The sequence below is a fragment of the Oncorhynchus gorbuscha genome, linkage group LG06, assembly GCF_021184085.1.
Source record: "Oncorhynchus gorbuscha isolate QuinsamMale2020 ecotype Even-year linkage group LG06, OgorEven_v1.0, whole genome shotgun sequence".
NCBI classification, from domain to species: domain Eukaryota; kingdom Metazoa; phylum Chordata; class Actinopteri; order Salmoniformes; family Salmonidae; genus Oncorhynchus; species Oncorhynchus gorbuscha.
Genome location: NC_060178.1, coordinates 39,768,433 through 39,789,859, shown reverse-complemented (window position 1 = coordinate 39,789,859; position 21,427 = coordinate 39,768,433). Strand labels below are relative to the sequence as shown.

General features: G+C 43.1%; 3 protein-coding genes across 4 annotated transcripts; all 3 read left to right on the top strand.

The window, feature by feature from the left end:
- Window positions 1–267: 267 nt before the first annotated feature.
- Window positions 268–2,650, top strand: LOC124037138 (serine-rich adhesin for platelets-like). The gene is made up of 2 exons (XM_046351799.1): window positions 268–548; window positions 892–2,650. Exon 2 carries the CDS (start codon window positions 894–896, stop codon window positions 2,517–2,519), a length of 1,626 nt encoding a protein of 541 aa, XP_046207755.1. The 5' UTR covers window positions 268–548; window positions 892–893; the 3' UTR covers window positions 2,520–2,650.
- A 1,145-nt stretch (window positions 2,651–3,795) lies between these two features.
- On the top strand, window positions 3,796–6,931 carry LOC124037137 (mucin-17-like). Of its 2 annotated transcripts, none has more exons than XM_046351797.1 (2): window positions 3,796–4,195; window positions 4,797–6,931. In XM_046351797.1, exon 2 carries the CDS (start codon window positions 5,360–5,362, stop codon window positions 6,647–6,649), a length of 1,290 nt encoding a protein of 429 aa, XP_046207753.1. In that variant the 5' UTR covers window positions 3,796–4,195; window positions 4,797–5,359; the 3' UTR covers window positions 6,650–6,931. The 2 variants fall into 2 exon arrangements, with proteins under 2 accessions (XP_046207753.1, XP_046207754.1); XM_046351798.1 differs by lacking the exon at window positions 3,796–4,195 and adding an exon at window positions 4,208–4,692.
- A 1,094-nt stretch (window positions 6,932–8,025) lies between these two features.
- LOC124037941 (tetraspanin-4-like) lies at window positions 8,026–20,237 on the top strand. Its single transcript, XM_046353226.1, has 8 exons — window positions 8,026–8,577; window positions 9,768–9,837; window positions 12,900–13,091; window positions 13,276–13,350; window positions 13,679–13,774; window positions 16,819–16,932; window positions 17,355–17,438; window positions 18,303–20,237. Exons 2-8 carry the CDS (start codon window positions 9,769–9,771, stop codon window positions 18,369–18,371), a joined length of 699 nt encoding a protein of 232 aa, XP_046209182.1. The 5' UTR covers window positions 8,026–8,577; window position 9,768; the 3' UTR covers window positions 18,372–20,237.
- Window positions 20,238–21,427: the final 1,190 nt, after the last annotated feature.

Below are 21,427 nucleotides of genomic sequence, written 5' to 3'. Positions count from 1 at the left end.
TCATCATCTACCGAAAATTATTTTACAGAATTTAACAAAATTCCCCTAATCTGCACTGGATAATTTTTTAGTCAAGCAGGCATTATGAATAATTACATTATGAGTAAAGTGTTTGACATCCCTGTTGACCTCAATGGCAAAAACGATCATTACAGACTTGAATGCTATCTGTCATTTTTCTCACCAAACGTCCGCTTAACACTTTGAATTTGTAACGTGTGAAATGAGTCAACAGGAAGCGGGGTGGAGATCATGTTTTTATTCCAAACTGCCATCTGAGGGGACTGAGCAAATGGAGGATGGAGGCAGGGCCATGTCATACCACATCATCATACCACATCCTGCCTCACCCTCCAACCTGCACCTTATGGCTCTGTTGGCATGGTAATCAAACGGACCATTTCCTCATGTCAACTTCGAATGGGTGGCTTCTGGTTCGAGGTATCCCATGGGGCCATAGGGCAGGGTGCTATGACGAGTGTTGCTGCAGAAGAGGAAATCAAGAGTAAAGGGGAAGAGACAGTGAGATGAGAAAGCTGGACAATTAGGTATGTGTACTTTTCTGTTTATTTGCATATATATTATTATCCATGTTGAGCAGAGTTGGTCTCCAATTGCGTGAAACCCACTAGATGTACAACTTTTTCATTGATAACTGACAACTTACTGAGTATGAGACTGAGTGACAATGGGAAGCAATGGCAGTGTTCAAAAGTGTGCCACAGTATTACAAGCAAAACAAAGTCATCTGATTAACTGGATGCCTCTGTCTCTTTCTCGTTTTCTCTCCCTCTTTATTTCTCATTCTCTTCCTCTCTCCCTCTTTCTTATTACTCTTCTCTCCACCCCACTATTCCTATCTTTCTCTGCCCCTCTCTTTCTCGCACACAGACATGATGAGATTGACTCTGATTTCCCTCACCATGTGCCTTCCTCACCTCCTCGCCACTCTTGTCTTCCATTCTACCACTGCGGCTTCACCAAGCGCCACAGAAACAACAACAACAGCTCTAGACCTTAGTATCAGCACTACAACATCAGACCCCCGTATACTTCCACTCTCCACAACTGAAAACCACCCTGGTAGGACTAGTGGCATGTTCAACACACAAGTGAAGAAAAGCGCTAGCTTAGCAGCTGTCAACAAATCAGGCAGAACGACTCAAGGAAGAGGCATTCTCAGAACAGGAACTGCCACTTACGCCACCACAGCCGTACAGAAGAACAACAGGCACACAACTGCAGGTGACTTGAGGAGGGAAACAGAGAGCCACAATCACCATGAGACTCTTCCCTTCAGCAGACACAAAGTCTCACCCACAACTGACCACCCCAGCACCACCTCTCTCCCCGGGGAGGAAGGGACTGAGTATCATGACAGCAGCACCACTGAAACAGCCAGAGAACGGAGCACACCAAATTCCATAGAGACATGGGCTGCTGACACCATTAATGACTCCAGGCTAGCAAAGCCACACTTAGACAGGTCACAAGCAGCAGACCAGCACGCTGCTACACAAGGACTAGAGATTGCATCAGGAGATTACTACACAACACAGAGAGACTTCTTCACAAACACCCCAACTAGTAGAGTGACAGGTTTGAACAGGGGTAAACAAAGTAAGGCCAACAGCTTCACAACAACAACAACAACGTTTTCACCTACGTACACAGTCACACATCCTGGTTTGTATGAGCACATGACTGTGACTTACAGGGCTACCGGCTACAAAACACAACCTGACGACACAAGCCAGTCTATGGACGACCAGGACCACACCACAGCCACAGTTTCAATCCCCCATGCTGACAATAGGGCAACTCCAGATGCCAATGCAAACACGTTTACAGATAATGACACAGACAACTACACAGACACACGTTCATACAGTAATACCACAACCTCTAATAATCGTAACACCACAGTACTTTTGAAGAAGAAAACTCATTCATTCAGACACAACCACACCATCTCAGGTTATAACAATAGGCTGAACAACACAACTGAAAACACTGTGCATGATCGCCCCGAGTGCGGAGAGGCAGACGAAAGGTCCCTATCGTTGCTTCCTGGCTCTACTAGACTGGTCTGTTTCATTGTCCTGTGTGCTCTGGGATTGACTGCTTCTGTCTTCCTTGGGCTCACTGTCTTCCTGTGGGTGCGTTTGTCAGTCCAGAGAGAGAGGGAAAAGAGAGTGAGGAGAGGAGGAGAGGAGGTGTCAGGGGTGGATCTGGAGAACCTGTGGGTTGACCAGATGTCATCGGTGGAGGAAAGGGTCGAATTCTGGTACACCAACGGCTCCACCATGGGACCCGACCATAAACGGAGGGAGAGAGGGAGAGAGAGGGGGAAGGAGAGGGGGAGGAGGGAGCAGGGGAGGCAGAAAGGGGTAGAGTGTGACAACCTGTGGACTCAACCCAAAGTGACACTGGAGGACATCACTGATTTCTGGTATGCAAATGGAAGAGCGATACCAGAAGAAACTACAGACCAAACGTTGTTGGAGACCTGCGTATGATTCTGTTTTTTTGTACTACAGTCCTACAATTTCCCTAGAATTACTTTGGAGAGAAATGTTCATCGTTATTTTACCAATTCCATGGCAGATTTGAACACTGTAATCCTGACCGAGTTTAAACATTTCCAAAATGAATTGGTAATCTGTATGTTTATTGGCTGTAACAAAAGTATAAGTATATGATCTACATAAGTCTACTGAAAGATAGATTAAGACTGGGTCTGAACAGAGACAAAGAAGAGGACAGAGAGAGAGAGAAGGAGAGAGAGTTTAGAACAACATGTCTAACTGGAAATAACACTTGATAAAGAGAGTTTCCATTTCAAGACAATTCAGACCCGTTAGAGACACATCATCATCGTGTGTCAGACAGCAACGAGGATATAGGTGCCATTTCTACAAACACACGGACACAAATACGGTTGACTCCTAATACCGTACATGCACTGTTATTAGGAGCTAGTCAAATAATTGTATTTATTTTTTATTTGACCTTTATTTAACCAGGTTGGCAAGTTGAGAGCAATTTCTCATTTACAACTGCGACCCGGCCAAGATAAAGCATAGCAGTGTGAGCAGACAACAACACAGCCAGAGAACATGGAGTAAACAATAAACAATAAAACACAGTATGCCGTCTACGATCAGCATATCCCAGGCATTTTAACTGGGTTTCTCATAACCGGGACACAAGCTTATTTGGGTTATTGTAAACGGGATATGATGCTAATACGCGCCAACTAAAAAACGGAATACTAGAATATCCCAAATAGTGATGGAATATTGGTGTGCCTGTGAACATGGTAACTTATCAGGAATCGACCATAGGTCTACCTCACAATTGATAGTGGATCCGGCCATTTGATCAATAATGTATAACTGTAGTGTTTAATACGGTAGAAAATACACCCTTGTAGAATTTAACACCGAACCAGCTGAAGTTTGACATATAACGTCCCAAGACACGAGATGTATTTTTTAATTACATAATCAAATGGAATTTATCATCATACTCTCTCTACTTTGAATTCTTATGTTTTGACAACCTACGCCCTTTGACTGCCTGCTCCCCACACACACACACACACACACACACACACACACACACACACACACACACACACACACACACACACACACACACACACACACACACACACACACACACACACACACACACACACACACACACACACACACACACACACACACACACACACACACACACACACACACACACACACGCACACACACACCGTCAAACAAACACACATCCAAGTAGGCCTGTGTGTAGGCGTGCAAACACACTCTGTGGCTCAAACATTTCAACACACACACCTTCTCTTTGTAGGACCAACTTCTCATTTTTCCTCGAGAAAATAAGCACATGACGCAATAAACAAAATGAAGCTACTCTTAAGTTATTTGGCATCTCTCCAACCCCACCTCTTTTGCAGTTAACAAAACTGTTTGACGGAGAATTTGATACTCTGAGGGGAAGAGAAAGGGAGGGGGAGAGAAAGAAGGGAGTGAACAGGAGGGAGCGAGCGAGAGAAAGGTATTTTGGACATGTACTAGTGCACGAGATGTCATTCACACAGTACAGGAGTTAAAGCATGTGCCTTTAAGGTGGATTCACAATTTCAATCCAATCGTTTTCTCCATGCAACATGTGGGTAAGTACGATTTTTTTTTTTTTATCAAATGGCACACATTGATATATGTCTGATCTAAACAGACACTGATCCGATTAACTGTGTGAAGAGGCAAGAAAAAGGAGGGAGAGAGATGTTTCAAAAATACAATTAAAATACTTTCGTAGGCTTGTGTTAAATTTACTGACACGCTCTTTTAGTAAGATGGTCCTCCTAATGTATCTCTTCATTATTCTTTTTAAATACATTTTTAGGGGCCATTTTCTTTAAATACGTAATTGGTCTTTAAGTCTTCATCTTTTATCACTGTCTTTTTAAGACAGGCCAACTTGCTTTTAGACACTCATTTAGATTCTCTCCCCCCCATTTCTATTATACGTAACAGTCAAATGGATGGTGACATCGTGGACAAGAATAAACAACAAAAAGTAGTGTTGGTAACTTCCTTAATTTTTTAGGTGTGTACTAAGCAAGCATTTTACATCTACAGCGGTTCAGACAGTGGATGCTGTGAGGAGGTAAACATATTATACAGTACATGTGGCAATGTACGCATAAAATAACCTCTACATTCCTTCTTCCATATCTTCCTTTACCCTTCAATCTGTCCTTTTCTCTATAGGTCTCATGCTTTTTTTAGTTCACCGTCGGTGCCATCTCTCACGCTACCCTTGAAATAGACAGCTGATATACAGAAAAGTAGAGTGAAGTGCAGGGGAGGGGGAAAGCTGAAGTGCGAGAGAGGAAGAGAAGGGCTGTGTCTTTCCGGTCTATTTGCACCCAAGGACACCCTAGTGAACAACAAGCCCAGCAACCAGGAGAGACAGCAAGAGAACAAAAGTTTGACTATGTAAGAGCACTTCATATGCCTAACACTCAGTCAAACCTTAGATTATTAACAAAGGCAAGGCCTGAAAGAAAGGGGAATTCCGAGAGCAGTGAAGATCAAAGCCTGACGATCGTAGTCAGACCAAGGACCCCGGTACCTGATGACGGATACCGCTTTTCTTTTCTAGGGTGTACATTTTTCTGCTCTAGACTTGTAAAACAAACCTCCAATATCTTTCAAGCCACAACACTGTCGCTGATGCACCTCAGAAAGAGGAAGACACACGTAATCTGAGAGATCAGCAAAACCCTTTAGGGACAGTTGACCTCTGTGACCCCTCTCACTTCTTGCCCAGTATGGAGCGGATACGGCTGATGCTTGGGGCTCTGCTCCTCTCCCTCTCTCTGCCCAGTCTCCCTGCTCAAGATAATGTCACTGTCACTGTACCTGAGAATGTCACCATGGGAGCACCTATTAATGAGGAAGTCACGATGGCAGCCTCTACAACGGAGGCCACCATAGAGACAACGTCTGTTCCTGTGGTCATCACTAGGGCACAGCCTGCCCCTGAAATTATCACCCCGGTAACTGCTACTCCGAAAGTAACTTCTGTTTCAGGACCTACCACCGATGCCATCACTATGGTAATAACAAACCCTGAGATCATCAACGTTCAGGAGTCCACATCTGATGCACCAACTACTACTTCAGAGGCTGAGACGATGACACCTTCCCCAGTGACCACTGAAGGGCCTATAGATACGACCACTCCACCTGGCCCTAAACCCACCCTCTCCCAAGACGTCCTTACAACCGCCTCTTATCTCCCAACCACTTCCCAGGACCACCTGACTTCTGTTATCCCAGTCTGGCCCCTCCACACCACCCCTCGTCTGACGGAGGACTCCACTTACACACCTGAACTTACACCTGCCTCAGAGATTACTGTCTGCCACACAGAGGGACTTACCACTGCACCCACCTCCCCATCGGTCAATGCCGCCCCCGGCCATGCCACGACCCCCACTACCACCCACACCTCCACAGATCCAGACTCTACGGTGGCTGGGGTCAGAGTGGAGACAGGTCAGCCCAGCTTGTTATGGGTCATCATCGTCGCTCTTCTGATCGGGGTTATATTCGCGGGCGTGGTCTACTGTGTATGTCTGGTCATCAGACGAAAGAGGCAGAGCCGCACCGAGCACTTTGTGTCCAGCTTCCGGAACGGGAAGAGTTCCAAGCGGAAGAAAGGGGCGGAGGAAGACGCCTGGGCAGGGCCAGTGAAGCTAGGGGGTGGGGACAGGGAGGAGGATGAGGGTGGGGAGGAGGGAGGGAGCCCAGAGGACAACAAGAGAGAGGGGGCTGGAACGGATGTGGTGCTGAGCACATTCATAGCCAACGAGACTGAGGGAGAGAGGGGTGGGCCTGATGGGGGAGTAGGAGTAGCTGGGAGCAAGGAGGCAGAGAAATGGGAGGAGAAGGAGCCTCTGCTGTACATTGATGAGGGAGTGGAGGAGGGACAAGAGAGGATGGCTCCTCCTTCACTTTCAAAATCAAACCCAGAAAAGACAGGAGGGGAAAGAGGAGAGGGGGGAAATGAAAAAGAAATGGAGAGGGGAGAAGGGAATGGAAATAAATCAAATTAGAGTGAAAGAGTTAAGAAGAATGGAGGAGCGGCATTCTGTCTAACAGTTTAAAAATAGAAGAGTTTTCCATAAAAAGTTTTTCTATGTGATAATGTAAAAGTTACAAATATGTTTGTACTACTGAAAAGGCCTTTGACATTGTATGTATCTGTGATTGTATGCTCTGTCAACATAACTCAGGGAAGATAGAAGTGGTTGTGTGTATGGTCATAAGTTTTACCCTTGGTATTTTGTATGCTGTTTTGTCTTAAAAATGTTTTGTTTAATAAAGTTTTAGATGTGCATGTTCTAGAATGAAGGTGTTGAACGTGACAGAATATTAATACTCTTTGCTTAACAATTTGCGGTCTTGAAATGCACTTGAATTTTGGAACTGCTTAAATCAATAGCACTCAATTCATAGGTGCAAATCTGAACTTCCACTGAGACAAATTTTCACTTAGTCTCCCATTGACATCAATGCATGACTAGGTGAGTATTTAACTTCAGTGGAAGTTAGGATTTGTCCCAATTGTCCCATTGCCTTTGTTTACTTGATATGGAGCTCCCGAGTGGTGCAGCAGTCTAAGGCACTGCATCTCAGTGCAAGAGGCGTCACTACAGACACCCTGATTTGAATCCAGGCTGTATCACCACCCGGCTGTGATTGGGAGTCCCATAGGGTGGTGCACAATTGGCCCAGCATCGTCCGAGTTTGGCTGGTGTAGGCTGTCATTGTAAATAAGAATTTGTTCTTAACTGACTTGCCAGGTTAAATAAAATAAAATATGTGTTGCCGATTATGGCCACTAGGTTGTGCCCTTTCCCTATCTTTATGATCAGAGCACAGTTCAATTATGTGACCTGCAGTAAAGAGCGGGTGTTGTGATGACACACAGGTCTTCCGTTTTACTGGTCTGTTTTTGCTGAAGTTGCATCTGTTGCAAACGTCTAGCAGAGAAAACAGCAGAGATCAAAAACAGTTGTTCAGGCAAACAACTCAGTCATAAGATCCCCTCTGATGTGATCACAAATTAAACTTAAAGACACAACAACCGCTCTTAGTAAGATTGATCCTTGGTAAATATAACATTTTATCCTGGCCACTACACACCCCTTAACCATCTTCAACTATTTTTTTCAGGAAGGGGAGTAAGTGTGCGTGTGGGGGTTGGGGGAGGGGGGTGCGTACAACAGAATCAGAGGAAATAGAAGAGAAACAAATCTGCAACTCTGTCAAATAAATGCCTTGATGTCCCTGCTCTGCTGAATAGGAGAGTGTTTAGAGAGAGAGAAGGAGAGAGGTAGAGAGTGTGAGAGAGAGGGAGGGAGGGAGAGAGATGTGTTGAGTAAGGGGACGGAGGTGAGGAGGAAGAAGGGGCGCTGGAGGAGGGACGGCAAAAATACTGAGGAGAGGAGGGGGAGCAAGATAGAAAAGAGAGCAGCAACAACACAGTCACATCTGGAAGTTATTGAGAAGTAGGGAGGGAGAGAGAAAGAGAGAGAACTGTATTGTGAATTGAACAGAGGGAGAAAGGATAAACAAACTCTAGATGTAGAGATAGATAGACTTGTTAAATGTATCAACTGAGTTAAAGATTTACGGGAGGACAGAGTTTATCTGAAAGTTGATAAGAATTCTACAGTGGACAGAGAGAAAGGAACAGAGGAAAAGAAAGAGAGAGCGCAAGAAACTGTAATTCTATCCTAAGAACAATCCATAGCAAGAGGGGAGAACGACAGAGAGGGAAAACTAATGTAGCTTTCTAATCTGGAGGACCGTCTAAAACAGAGCAAAGTGGTCTGAATCAAAACGTATGTTATTGAGTTGAAATTAAATCAACTCAACAAAGGAGAAGTGTCCAGAGAACAAAAGAGGAGTCCCCTAGTCTGGAATTCTTCTACGCATTTGTCTCCCTATCAAGCCTGTGGAGTCAACCGTCAGACAGGTATAGTAGACTTAATTAAAACACACACACACAGTCTTGTACAGCTAACCTTGTGGGGACACACAATTCAGTCCCATTCCAAATCCTATTTTGCCTAACCCCTAACCTTAACTCATATTCTTACCCTTACACTAACCCAAAAAGCTAACCTTAACCCTAACACTTAACATGAATCTAGCCCTAACACAAATTCTAACCTTAACCCTAAACTCCCTAGAAATAGCATTTGACCTCACGGGGACTAACAAAATGTCCCCAGTTGGTCAAATGTTTGTTTGTTTACTATTCTTGTGGGGACACACACACACACGTTAAAGGTCTCGGCCATTGCAGGTATGCCTTGTCTGTGAATGCATGAATCCTAGTAATGGCATATAATTGCTTTATGATAAATTGGTTGTGTAAGACTGAGACTCATTTATATGTAATATAATTTACATCAGAACTTAAGCCAAAGTTGTTTTTTTCTTCTTCTGTAGGTCTTCCTCCAGTTATGTCCATTCTATGCGTTGAACAAATAAAAACCACTCACACTATTAACATGAATGTCTTTTTGCTTGATCAAGAATTATTCCCCATTTTCAAAGACTGGCTGACTCTTACTTTACAACTATTAATCAAAGACGTACTTCTCTGTCTCATTCTGTTCTAAGTATTTTCAAGTCTATTCTACCACACTCTTATGCCCTCTGGCATTAGCATGCCTTTAGAATGAGCTCTACTTCCAGTCGTGCTATGAGTCATGTTTATCATGTCTCTGGCTGGTCATGGTAACCTTCCACGACCGCCCTACACGAGTTAAATTAGCACGCACACATGCACACACACACAATTAGCAGTCCAGCAGGAGAAGGGAGGTTCCTTCCTGTCCGCTCCAACAAGCTGACTTCCTGTGTGTGGAACAAGTCAGTAGATTCCATCACAGTGACTGTGTGACTTATCCCCCCCCCCCCCCCACACACACACACACAACTAACCGCAGCCACACCATATAAATACCTTTACAAGTAAGCTAACCACAATACACAAAACCATCTGCCACCACAACCACACCTCAAATGTGCTGCATGTCCAAGGTATACTTGAGTAGAGTTAAGTTGATTAAACTTCTCAAGTCTTGAACTTGTAATGAACTAATTCGCTTGAACTTGATATTAGTATAATACAATAATTTGTTCTCTATCTGACAGGATGTCAGCCTCTCGGAGGTGCCTGTGCTGCGTGAAATACCTCATGTTCGTCTTCAACCTCATCTTCTGGGTCAGTACCTTTACATCTCTGTTCTTTGGCATGCCTCAGTTTTTTGAAGGCACAATCTATACGATGATTTTAAACTAATAACAAACAGCACATTATACCCATTGTTTGAACGTTGAAGAATATAACTTACCAAACAAAGTGGGAGGGACAGGCTGTTGAAATCACAGATTGGGCTTTTCAGCTCCAATTCCAGTTCTGATCTGTTTCTGGTCTTTGTCTAGTCCTGTTTGTGTGGTTGTATTATGGTGTTCCTCTAGCTCTCTTCTTGTCCTGTTCTGGCTCAGTTCTGGTTTGTTCTAGTTTTGTACTAGTTTTGTTGTGATCCTGTTTTTATTACGTTCAAGTTTGGTCTATTTATTTGTCTCCCAAATTAATACATTTGTGATCCCAGATAAACGTGAATATGACCTTAGGATGGGGAACAAGTTCACCACGCACCACACATAATGTACACTATTGGCTAACAACACAAGGATGTGAATACAAAATCTGAATTAGATATAATAAAGTGCAAAGTCATAAAGGGCCATGGAGTAAAAAAATTTTTTTAAAGGGTCACAAAGTGGGAAAACACATGATAAAGCCTCTGGTTGGTGCCCCCAGGACATACAACTACACTCCAATAACTCTGGACATACAGTACTAGTCAAAACTTTGGACACATCTTACTCATTATAGGGTTTTATTTTCTACATTGTAGAACAATTGTAAAGACATCAAAACTATGAAAGAATACATATGGAATGATGTAGTAACCAAAAAAAGTTTTAACAAATATATTTTATGTTAGAGATTCTTCAAAATAGCCACCCTTTGCCTTGTTGACAGCTTTGTACACTCTTGGCATTCTCTCAACCAGCTTCATGAAGTAGTCACCTGGAATGCATTTCAATTAACAGGTGTGCCTTGTTAAAAGTTAACAGTTCAAGTAACAGACAAATCTCAACATCAACTGTTCAGAGGAAACTGCGTGAATCAGGCCTTCAACAAATCAAATCAAATGTTATTGGTCACATACATGTTTAGCAGATGTTATTGCGGGTGAAGTGAAATGCTTGTGTTTCTAGCTCCAACAGGCAGTAATATCTAACAAGTAATATCTAACAATTTCACAACCATACACACAATACATACAAATCTAAAGGAATGGAATTAAGAATATATAAATATTTGGATGAGCAATGTCGGAGCGGCATAGACTAAAATACAATAGAATAGAATACAGCATATACACTACCGGTCAAAAATGTTATAACACCTACTCATTCAAGGTTTTCAAATTAGATGTTTTACTATTTTCTACATTGTAGTGAAGAAATCAAAACTATGAAATAACAAAAATGGAATAATGCAGTAACCAAAAAAGTGTTAAAAAATCTGATGCAACACTTTGGTAAGGGTAAAATAGCCCTTACACAGCCAGGAGGTGTGTTGGTCATTGTCCTGTTGAAAAACAAATTACAGTCCCACTAAGAGCAAACCAGCTGGTTAAGTGTGCCTTGAATTCTAAATAATTCAAAGACAGTATCACCAGCAAAGCACCCCCACACCATAACACCTCCTTCTCCATGCTTACGGTGGGAACCACACATGCAGAGATTCTGTTCACCTATTCTGCGTCTCACAAAGAAACGACGGTTGGAACCAAAAATCTCACATTTTACTCATCAGACCAAAGGACAGATTTCCACCGGTCTAATGTCTATTGCTCGTGTTTCTTGGCCCTTAGTAGTGGTTTCTTTGCAGCAATTCGACCATGATAAAATGGCGCCAACAGATAGGGCAGTTGTGCTTTTTGTTCCCAGGGCAATGAATTTTGCAGTAATTTTTTAATGTGTTATTTCTTCGATTATTAGCCCTGATTTTGTTGTTGTTATTACATACAACCGGAAATAACTTTTGGCGGTAACTCACCAGCATTTCGAGCAGGAATACGACTTTCCCGAATTTGATCCTTTGTTCGTATCCTCCAGGGCAATTGAACTGAATCCAGAGGCTGATCCAAAACACAGCCAGCGGAGAAGAGGTATTCGGAGTGGACTCCTAGTCGCCTACACCACCCACCGCTTCAGAGTATATTACTCGCTAATGTTCAGCCTCTGGATAATAAAGTTGACAAGCTCAGGGCTAGGATCTCCTTCTAGAGAAACATCAGTAATTGAAACATACTCTGTTTCATGGAAACATGGCTCTCTCTGGATATGGCTCTCTCTGTAAGGGCTATTTGACCAAGAAGGAGAGTGATGGAATGCTGCATCAGATGACCTGGCTTCCACAATCACCCAACCTCAACCCAATTGTGATGGCTTGGGATGAGGACCACAGAGTGAAGGAAAAGCAGCCAACAAGTGCTCAGCATATATGGGAACTCCTTTAAGACTGTTGGAAAAGCATTCCAAGTGAAGCTGGTTGAGAGACTGCCAAGAGTGTGCAAAGCTGTCATCAAGGCAAAGGGTGGCTATATTGAAGAATCTCAAATATAAAATATATTTTGATTTGTTTCACACTTTTTTGGTTACTACATGATTACATGTGTTATTTCATAGTTTTGTTGTCTTCACTATTATTCTACAATGTAGAAAATAGTAAAAAAAAAAAAAATGAATGAATGAGTAGGTGTGTCTAAACGTTTGACTGGTACCGTATGTTAGTTGCTAGGAACATATGGAAACACAATCAACAGGAGACTCCTGCCAAATCTCTACGTATGTAGTTCAAGCAGGCAGCATTGATGATCTCATTCTGTTTTCGCTTTTAAAATGCACAACTTATAACACAGGGTAGCATGATCCCATATGCAAGTGTTTTTATACATGTAAACACATACAGATCTGGGACCAGTCACAACAGGCAGGGTGAGTCCCAATGCAAAAACTTCCTTTCCTATGTCCTATCTTCTATCTATGGAGGCGACTACTTCTGACTCGAAAATCTGAGTTTATCTGACAAATGGGTTACTTTTGAGTACTGAAAACATGGGTCAAACATTGATTTTGGAAAGAACTACCACTACGTATTGGGATTCACCCAAAATTCACCTTTTATGTCTCCTCTCTCTGTAGCTGGGAGGGTGTGGCCTGTTTGGAGTGGGAGTGTGGCTATCATTCACCCAGTCCGAGTTCTCCTCCCTCCCGCTGTCTTTTCCCTCACTCTCTGCAGCAAACCTACTTCTGGTCGCTGGGGGCGTCACCATGGTGACAGGCTTCCTGGGTTGCCTTGGCGCCCTGAAGGAGCAGCGCTGCCTGCTGATGACGGTGAGTCCCCATGACATCACAATACATGGGTCAACCTCAATCATGTTAAATACCTTTACAAGTCAACTTACCACAACACACAAAACCACATACACACGCACAGGTCCAAATAATTTAAAATATCCATTCACATCCCCTAACCCATCTCTCTCTCCCCCATCTCTCTCTCCCTCCCTCTCCACAGTTCTTTGTAATCCTTTTTCTCCTGGTGTTGACAGAGGTGACTCTAACCCTGGTCCTCCATATCTTTCACAACGAGGTGAGTCCAGTCTACCATCCATCTACAACCCTCCTGGCCACTCATAAATATCCAGTTTCACCCACTAATGTTTAACAACCCCAAATGGGGGGTTGTTAGTAAAGTTTTACCGATATATTACCACTAAATTAACAACCAGTGTTTAAAAAAAAACGATATAGTGATACAGAGATTGATGCAGAAGACAAAGAGGTGGTACAGTCATCTACATTCTAGAGGCCTTCTGTACATCTGCATTTTCCCCTATATCTGTCTTATATGCTGCAAGTATATGAAGGCCCCCACTTCATCCTTCTCTTTCTTTCTCCCTTTCCATCCCTTCTTTCAGCTGGACACGAAAGCTCAGGATGAGTTAAAGGAGGGGATGAAGAATTACTTGACAGACGAAGGACTGAAGAAGTCATGGGACAATGTGCAGAAAATGGTAGAGGGGGATCAAATCAAATCAAATTTATTTGTCACATACACATGGTTAGTAGATGTTAATGTGAGTGTAGCAAAATGCTTGTGCTTCTAGTTCCGACAATGCAGTAATAACCAACGAGTAATCTAACCTAACAATTCCAAAACTACTACCTTATACACACAAGTGTAAAGGGATAAAAAATATGTACATAAAGATATATGAATGAGTGACGGTACAGAACGGCATAGGCAAGATGCAGTAGATGGTATAGAGTACAGTATACACATATGAGATGAGTAATGTAGGGTATGTAAACAAAGTGGCATAGTTTAAAATGGCTAGTGATACATGTATTACATAAAGATGCAGTAGCTGATATAGAGTACAGTATATACATATACATATGAGATGAGTAATGTAGGGTATGTAAACATTATATTAAGTAGCATTGTTTAAAGTGGCTAGTGATATATTTTACATCAATTTCCATCAATTCCCATTATTAAAGTGGCTGGAGTTGAGTTAGTGTGTTGGCAGCAGCCACTCAATGTTAGTGGTGGCTGTTTAACAGTCTGATGGCCTTGAAATAGAAACTGTTTTTCAGTCTCGGTCACTGCTTTGATGTACCTGTACTGACCTCGCCTTCTGGATGATAACGGGGTGAACAGGCAGTGGCTCGGGTGGTTGTTGTCCTTGATGATCTTTATGGCCTTCCTGTGACATTGGGTGGTGTAGGTGTCCTGGAGGGCAGGTAGTTTGCCCCCGGTGATGCGTTGTGCAGACCTCACTACCCTCTGGAGAGCCTTACGGTTGTGGGCGGAGCAGTTGCCGTACCAGGCAGTGATACAGCCCGACAGGATGCTCTCGATTGTGCATCTGTAGAAGATTGTGAGTGCTTTTGGTGACAAGCCAAATTTCTTCAGCCTCCTGAGGTTGAAGAGGCGCTGCTGCGCCTTCTTCATGATGCTGTCTGTGTGATGTGTACGCCGAGGAACTTAAAACTTACTACCCTCTCCACTACTGTCCCATCGATGTGGATAGGGGGGTGCTCCCTCTGCTGTTTCCTGAAGTCCACAATCATCTCCTTAGTTTTGTTAACGTTTAGTGTGAGGTTATTTTCCTGACACCACACTCCGAGGGCCCTCACCTCCTCCCTGTAGGCCGTCTCGTCGTTGTTGGTAATCAAGCATACCACTGTAGTGTCGTCCGCAAACTTGATGATTGAGTTGGAGGTGTGCATGGCCACGCAGTCGTGGGTGAACAGGGAGTACAGGAGAGGGCTCAGAACGCACCCTTGTGGGGCCCCAGTGTTGAGGATCAGCGGGGTGGAGATGTTGTTACCTACCCTCACCACCTGGGGGCGGCCCGTTAGGAAGTCCAGTACCCAGTTGCACAGGGCGGGGTCGAGACCCAGGGTGGTGTGCGCATGCTCTGAGGACACTGCTGGGGATGCCGTCTGGGCCTGCAGCCTTGCGAGCATTAACACGCTATCTGGGGGCCCCCCGACCTCCTGATGTGGGCCCCAAAAACCCCCAAATTAAAAATGTCACGTTTTTGGGGGGTTTGGGGGCCCGGGGCACGTGCCCTGCATGCCCGTTTCGGTAATCCGGCCCTGTACCCTCTCCCATAACAGGAAAAAGATGAAGGATGGGCTGGAGAAACGTAACCACTCTCAAATTTAAAGACAGAGCTATGGATGCTAGAGGGGTATCCTACGAAGCACGCTATATCTACTCAGAGTTATCGAAAGCTAATCCGCTTCAATTAGCTTTACATTCCAGATAAGGCTTCATCCATACTACAATGGTGGATATTGCTCGTTCACCTGCCGCTAACTCTAGCAGGCTTGTAAATGCACGTGCATGTCGCACATGGCTAGTTGAACACCCAACTTTTCATTGAGACAATGCTGAAACATCAATCCGTGGGTGAGTCCGTGCCATATTTTCAATTGTGCCGAAATCAAAATGAAAGAAAAGTTATCTTGCAAAGTCAGCAGCGTGAAATAGGCTTTTAGAAGTGCCGTTAATGTATTAATTATCATTAATATGCTTATCAATGCACAAACTCCTTTTTCCCCCCACTCTATTTATTAAGTCATACAAAAAGTTTACATTGCGTGAAGTATAATTCTGTCATTACATTGCATTCTGTCATTACTAAATGTGTAATTTTACATTTTAACCAAAAAAATGTACACACAAAAAAAGTGGTTAATAAAATATTTAAAATCAGTCAACTTCCTCAAATGAAGGGGATGATGATGCAATCTTTGCAAGAGGGTGGGATCTCGCCCTCAACTCGCAGCTCAGTCAGTTCATGCAGGGTAAATGGAGTTAGCTGTGAGTTCTGACTGATTCGTTGCCATAGAAATGTACCTGGCAAAAGGTGAGCCACATTTGTATGACCAGTTATACCTAGTTGAACTCAGAGTTGACCTAAGTTACCTCCTAACTCCTCAAACCTGCTTCGTAGGATACCCCTCAGAACTGACCATCCATTGTTTTACTTTGTTTACAAACATTGGAGTAAAACAAGCTTATATATTGGGGTGCTCTGGTGGGGTACGACAGTTGAACTAAGCTTATGAGGCATTTATAAGTTATATTCTTCAACAATCAATGGCTACATATCATTAATTTATATGTCCAAATATGGATGTAGCTATTGCAGATTGTCCCTTTTCAGGGATCTGACTTAACCAGTCAGCAAGCTACTGTAGCTGTTCCAGTAGACTTATTATGCGAACACTAGTTAGCATTGGCTCGCGAAAATACCTCCAACTTCCTTCATACTGGACACAGAGACATAAAAATAGTATCCATGAGTTTGCGTAAGTAGAAAAGGGGTCAACATCTGGCACTATCCCTTTAAATCTCCCGAATTGGCTAGAAAGTTACATCCCATGTACATACGGTATAGTATCAGTGAGTCTGAGGGGCTGTGCAGTTACTGATTCAGGGACACATTTTTTAGGGGCACATTTTCAAACAAACAAACTAACGATCTGAAAGAGTCAGAGACCAACAGAGATAATAACAAATGCCATATTTGTTTCTTAGTTCAAGTGCTGCGGCGTGACCAACAAAACAGATTGGTACCTCGTGGTCAACGGAACACTCCCCTTTTCCTGCTGCTCCGGGGGGATGGACCAATGTGTTGAAGGATGGATCGAGGTCAGACTACTTCTCAAATGTAGGGGGGACGGGGAGGAGGGAGAGTCAAGGTTCAACAGCCTGCTCACAAGACATTTCCCAGCTGTCACCATGTCTTGCTGTGCGATGTGCATGTGCCCTGACTGTGATAATACAATTGATTTTCTCGACTGTGTTCTTTCAACACTCAAATCTCATCAACATATTGCTCTCCTTCTCACTCACATCTGTCCTCCACTCTTCTCTTCTCTCCTCTACCCCACCCCCATCTCTCTCTCTCTCTGTCCCCCACCCTCCCCCTCATCTACTGCTCCTTTGCCTTTGCCCTTTTCTCTTCCCCTTTTCCTCTCACATTTCCCTCTCCTCCTCCCATCCCTCCCTCTCCTCCATCCCCTTTGTCCTTCTCTCTTCTCACGGTTTCCTCTTCCTCTTCCCTCTCTCAGCCGTGTTATCAGAAGGCCAGACAGTGGCTCTTGGACAACATCCTCTCTGTCCTGGTGTTTGGAGTCTGCATTGGCATTGTCCAGGTAACTACCACATATTAATTGATCAATCAATTTCCACCAAGCAGGATCATTGTTAGTCAACTAAATGTGCTTAACACCCAGATATAACTTAACTGTCATGCAGGTGAAAGAGGACCCAAAAGCGACTTGGCGAAAACAGAGTCTTTAATCCAGTAAAGTAAATACAAACAAAAAACACAACTTTCACTCGAAATGACGAGGACAAACTGGAGACTCGATCTTGAACAGCAGGTGAACAGCAGGTTGCCTCGGGAAGGCACTAGAACCAGACAGACTCAGACACCTGCTCACCACGCAGCATCTGAGGAAAACACGACAGGGCGATACACAAACACAGCACGGTGAATTCTAGACAGGGAACCGACAGGACAGGAACGGAACACAAAGGAAGAAATAGGGACTCTAATCAGGGGAAAGGATCGGGAACAGGTGTGGGAAGACTAAATGATTGATTAGGGGAATAGGAACAGCTGGGAGCAGGAACGGAACGATAGAGAGAAGAGAGAGCGAGAGAGTGAGAGAGGGAGGGGGAGAGAGAGGGATAGAAAGAGGGAAAGAACCTAATAAGACCAGCAGAGGGAAACGAATAGAATGGGAAGCACAGGGACAAGACAAGATAATAAATGACAAAACATGACATTAACTGGCATGTTTACGAAGAAAGCTTGAATCTGGGTTATTGCGAATATTTAGTCTGTTGTAACATATCTAAACTTGATGAACTAAGAAATATGAGCTGAGTTTGACATTGAGTTAAAAAAATCTAAACATTTAGGAAAGTTATCTGGCAAACAATTAACTTATCCGGTTTTGTGAAATATAGGTCACCATTTTTATAACTCAAACATTCTCTTGTCGTTTCAGATCCTGGCTCTGATTTTCTCCCTGCTGATGTACTGCCAGATCCTCCGTGCTGAGAAGTACCTGGACTGATCGGGGACTGGTCCTTCACAGACAGGAGAAGCTGAATGAGAGACTCCCTAGCTGGCACAGAGTTCCTCTAACGTTTCTTTAAGGTTTTCATTCGGTTATTTGAAAAATAACTTCTCCACGCCGATGTGGGAACTAAAAGAAAAGTGTTAGCTGGTGTGTTTTATACCAACTGCTGGGGATGGTTTTTCAGAACATTAAATCCTGATCAAAATCATCCTTTTTGTGTGTTCAATTCTGTTAAGTTTAATCAAATATATTTGAATGAGAACACATCACCCATTTGAAGGGTTATTTTCATCTGGATTGATGGTTCTTAGAACACTGCACTAAAAACCACGGGGCACATTCCAGGTCGTCTTCATTGCGGTCATGTTGCTCAGATCTCACAACGCCTGGTGAAGTGTCATTCAATTGGCTTTGAGAGATCTGATCATCTGGAATACAGCCCTTTACTTGTCATGTATAAAGAGGGACATTATTTGTAACTATTGGGGACTACGTGCTACTTGTCACTTTCACTATTAGGCGATACTAATAATATTGTTTAGTAGTGAAAATATAAAGTGCTTGCCCTGATGTCCATGGACAAGCAGTGAGACTTGCCCCAAAGAAACACTTACACTATTCTGTTCAACTGCAGCATATTTTAAACAAAAGTCTAAACTATATGTTTTAAAGTGAGCCTTACCAAAACAAATAAAATGTAAATACATTGTAACTTGTATGCATGTGAAGTGGTAGTTGTTTTGTGAACTTCAGCATTTTGTAAAATACACAAATGTATGACGGTAATAGTTCAAATAACTTGTTTTCCATATTGTGCGTATGAGGTGTTGTCGGTATGAATTCACTTCTCTTATAGTTGAGACGAGCCTATGCTTTCATATACTTATTCAGTCCAATAGACAACTGAAGAGGTAATTGACTTGCAACAGGGTTCATCATTCTAATGAAATATATATCACATATATAAATGGACTATGAAAGTATGCTATTTAATTATGATCTGCGGTCATAACACCAAGTAATGAAACCCAAACCAAACCAATGACTACACTGTACAGTATTTTGTAAAACATGTCTATAGAAAAACTTTGATAAGAAAATAATTGTACAAGTACACATGATTCTCAGACATAAATACAATTGTGACAATTCACGTGTCGTAGTGTTATAAAAGCTAATGCCTTCTCCGTCTCTCACCACAGGAGAGACTGAGGTCATAGGAAGGGCCCTGAGTTCTACCTGACCTGACCGGAAACAACCGGAAACAACTCCAGGCCTTTGTCATAGATTACAGTTCATACAGTATTCCTGTGTAGTAAGGCTTTCCGAGCTGCCTTGACGGTGTAGGGTTGTCAGTCATACTCCAACATCTCTAGCAAACTGGACGATACTTTCCTGCAGATGGAAAATGGGAGACGTGGGATTCGATTTTGAGGGAAAATCAGCACCAGATGCCTGCTGTGGTCAGTGACTTCTGCCTCCTGGTGGTTGTGTTTGAAAACAACCTTTAAACAGATAGGGGGCGCCAACGTCCACATTTACATTTTTTTTAAAGAGGGGTTATCTTGCAATGTCACAAAAACGATGCGCATGCTTCAATGGGGCAGAAATCCGTGTGTTGTTGCGATTCTGGATGGCTAGAAGGCTAGCAACAATGACAAGATGCCATGTGGGGAATCGTAGGTGGCTCGTTTCAGCTAGTTTTAACTTGTTTTTGATACCAAGTCTTGTTTTGATGCATTTTGACTGATGTCACTTCTATGCTAACATGGTCAGAATTCCCTAGCTAGCTAACCAACACCACAAAAAGTGCTCATTGTGCAAATGTATTTATGTTTTCAATAAACATTGGAGATGAAATATAGTTTACAACAATCTAAGTGAATCCCGTCTGATTTGCCCCATAGTTGCGCAGGTATCGGTTATGTTGCTAAACAACCAACCAGTCTATACAACCAAACAAATTACTCTTATAGAATACATGTATATATTCTTCACATATTTAGCTTTTTAGAAGAAATGGAAAACAATGAAAACGCTAAGCTAAATCTGCATTAAAATTTTGCAAAAAGGGTTTAGAGATAAATAGAGAGTTCTGACAGGGACAGGGCCTGTTCCTGGCTGGCGAAGGTGCCCAGGAGCTTGGCGAAGGATGATAGACCGGGGGGAGCACACCATACGAGGGTATGTAGTTCGTAACAGTGTAGGTAGTTCGTAACAGTGTAGGTAGTTAGTTAGTAAATGCAGTGTCAGGTGAACTAGATCTAGTTCTACACCAGAAGCCTTACCTTGTAGTGGATGGCTTCCCATTCCATAGACAGTACCTGGACGAGCTGGCGCACCATTTCTTCTTTCTGGGGACAGGAGAGATGGATAGATGGATAAAAATAAAGAATAGCCATACAGCAGCATAACATGTGTGTGTGTTTCCACTCACCAGGGGGAGGACTGACCGGGGTGGTAGCAGGGGTCTTGGCTGGACCTTTGGGGTCTCTTCATATTGTGCGACCACTGAGCAATCCTGTCCAGAGTCTCAGCCACCTCCTCATAGAACTCAGAAGGGTGTGCTACAGAGAGGGATGGGAGGAGTGAATAGTACGAGTGTATAAAATGGGCCTCTGGATGTTGCAGGCTTTAATTCCAGCTTTTGTACCAACACTCCTGTTTGAAATAATCAACAAAACATTCAACTTTGAATCAGGTGTGCTGCCGTGTTAATTTCGTCAACAATAACTATGACGAAAAATAGTCGTCAACAACCTATTGTTCCTGACAAAAACAAAATTACGATAACGAGACACCCTGAAAAAACTATGCCTATTCCAATTGCTTTTCATTTTAGTTGAAAAAATATAACGATAAGTCCACGTGGGACTAATAGACATTCGTTTTGACATGAAGTTCATTTTCATCTGTTTTGGCAGCGGTTCAAACTCATAAAAGACACCCTCGTCCACCTACCCTTGCCTTATGCCCTTGGGGAATTCCCGTCATCATCTTGGCGGGCCTTCCAAATGATTAGCCAAGCAAGGGAAGTTTGCAGCGTAAGC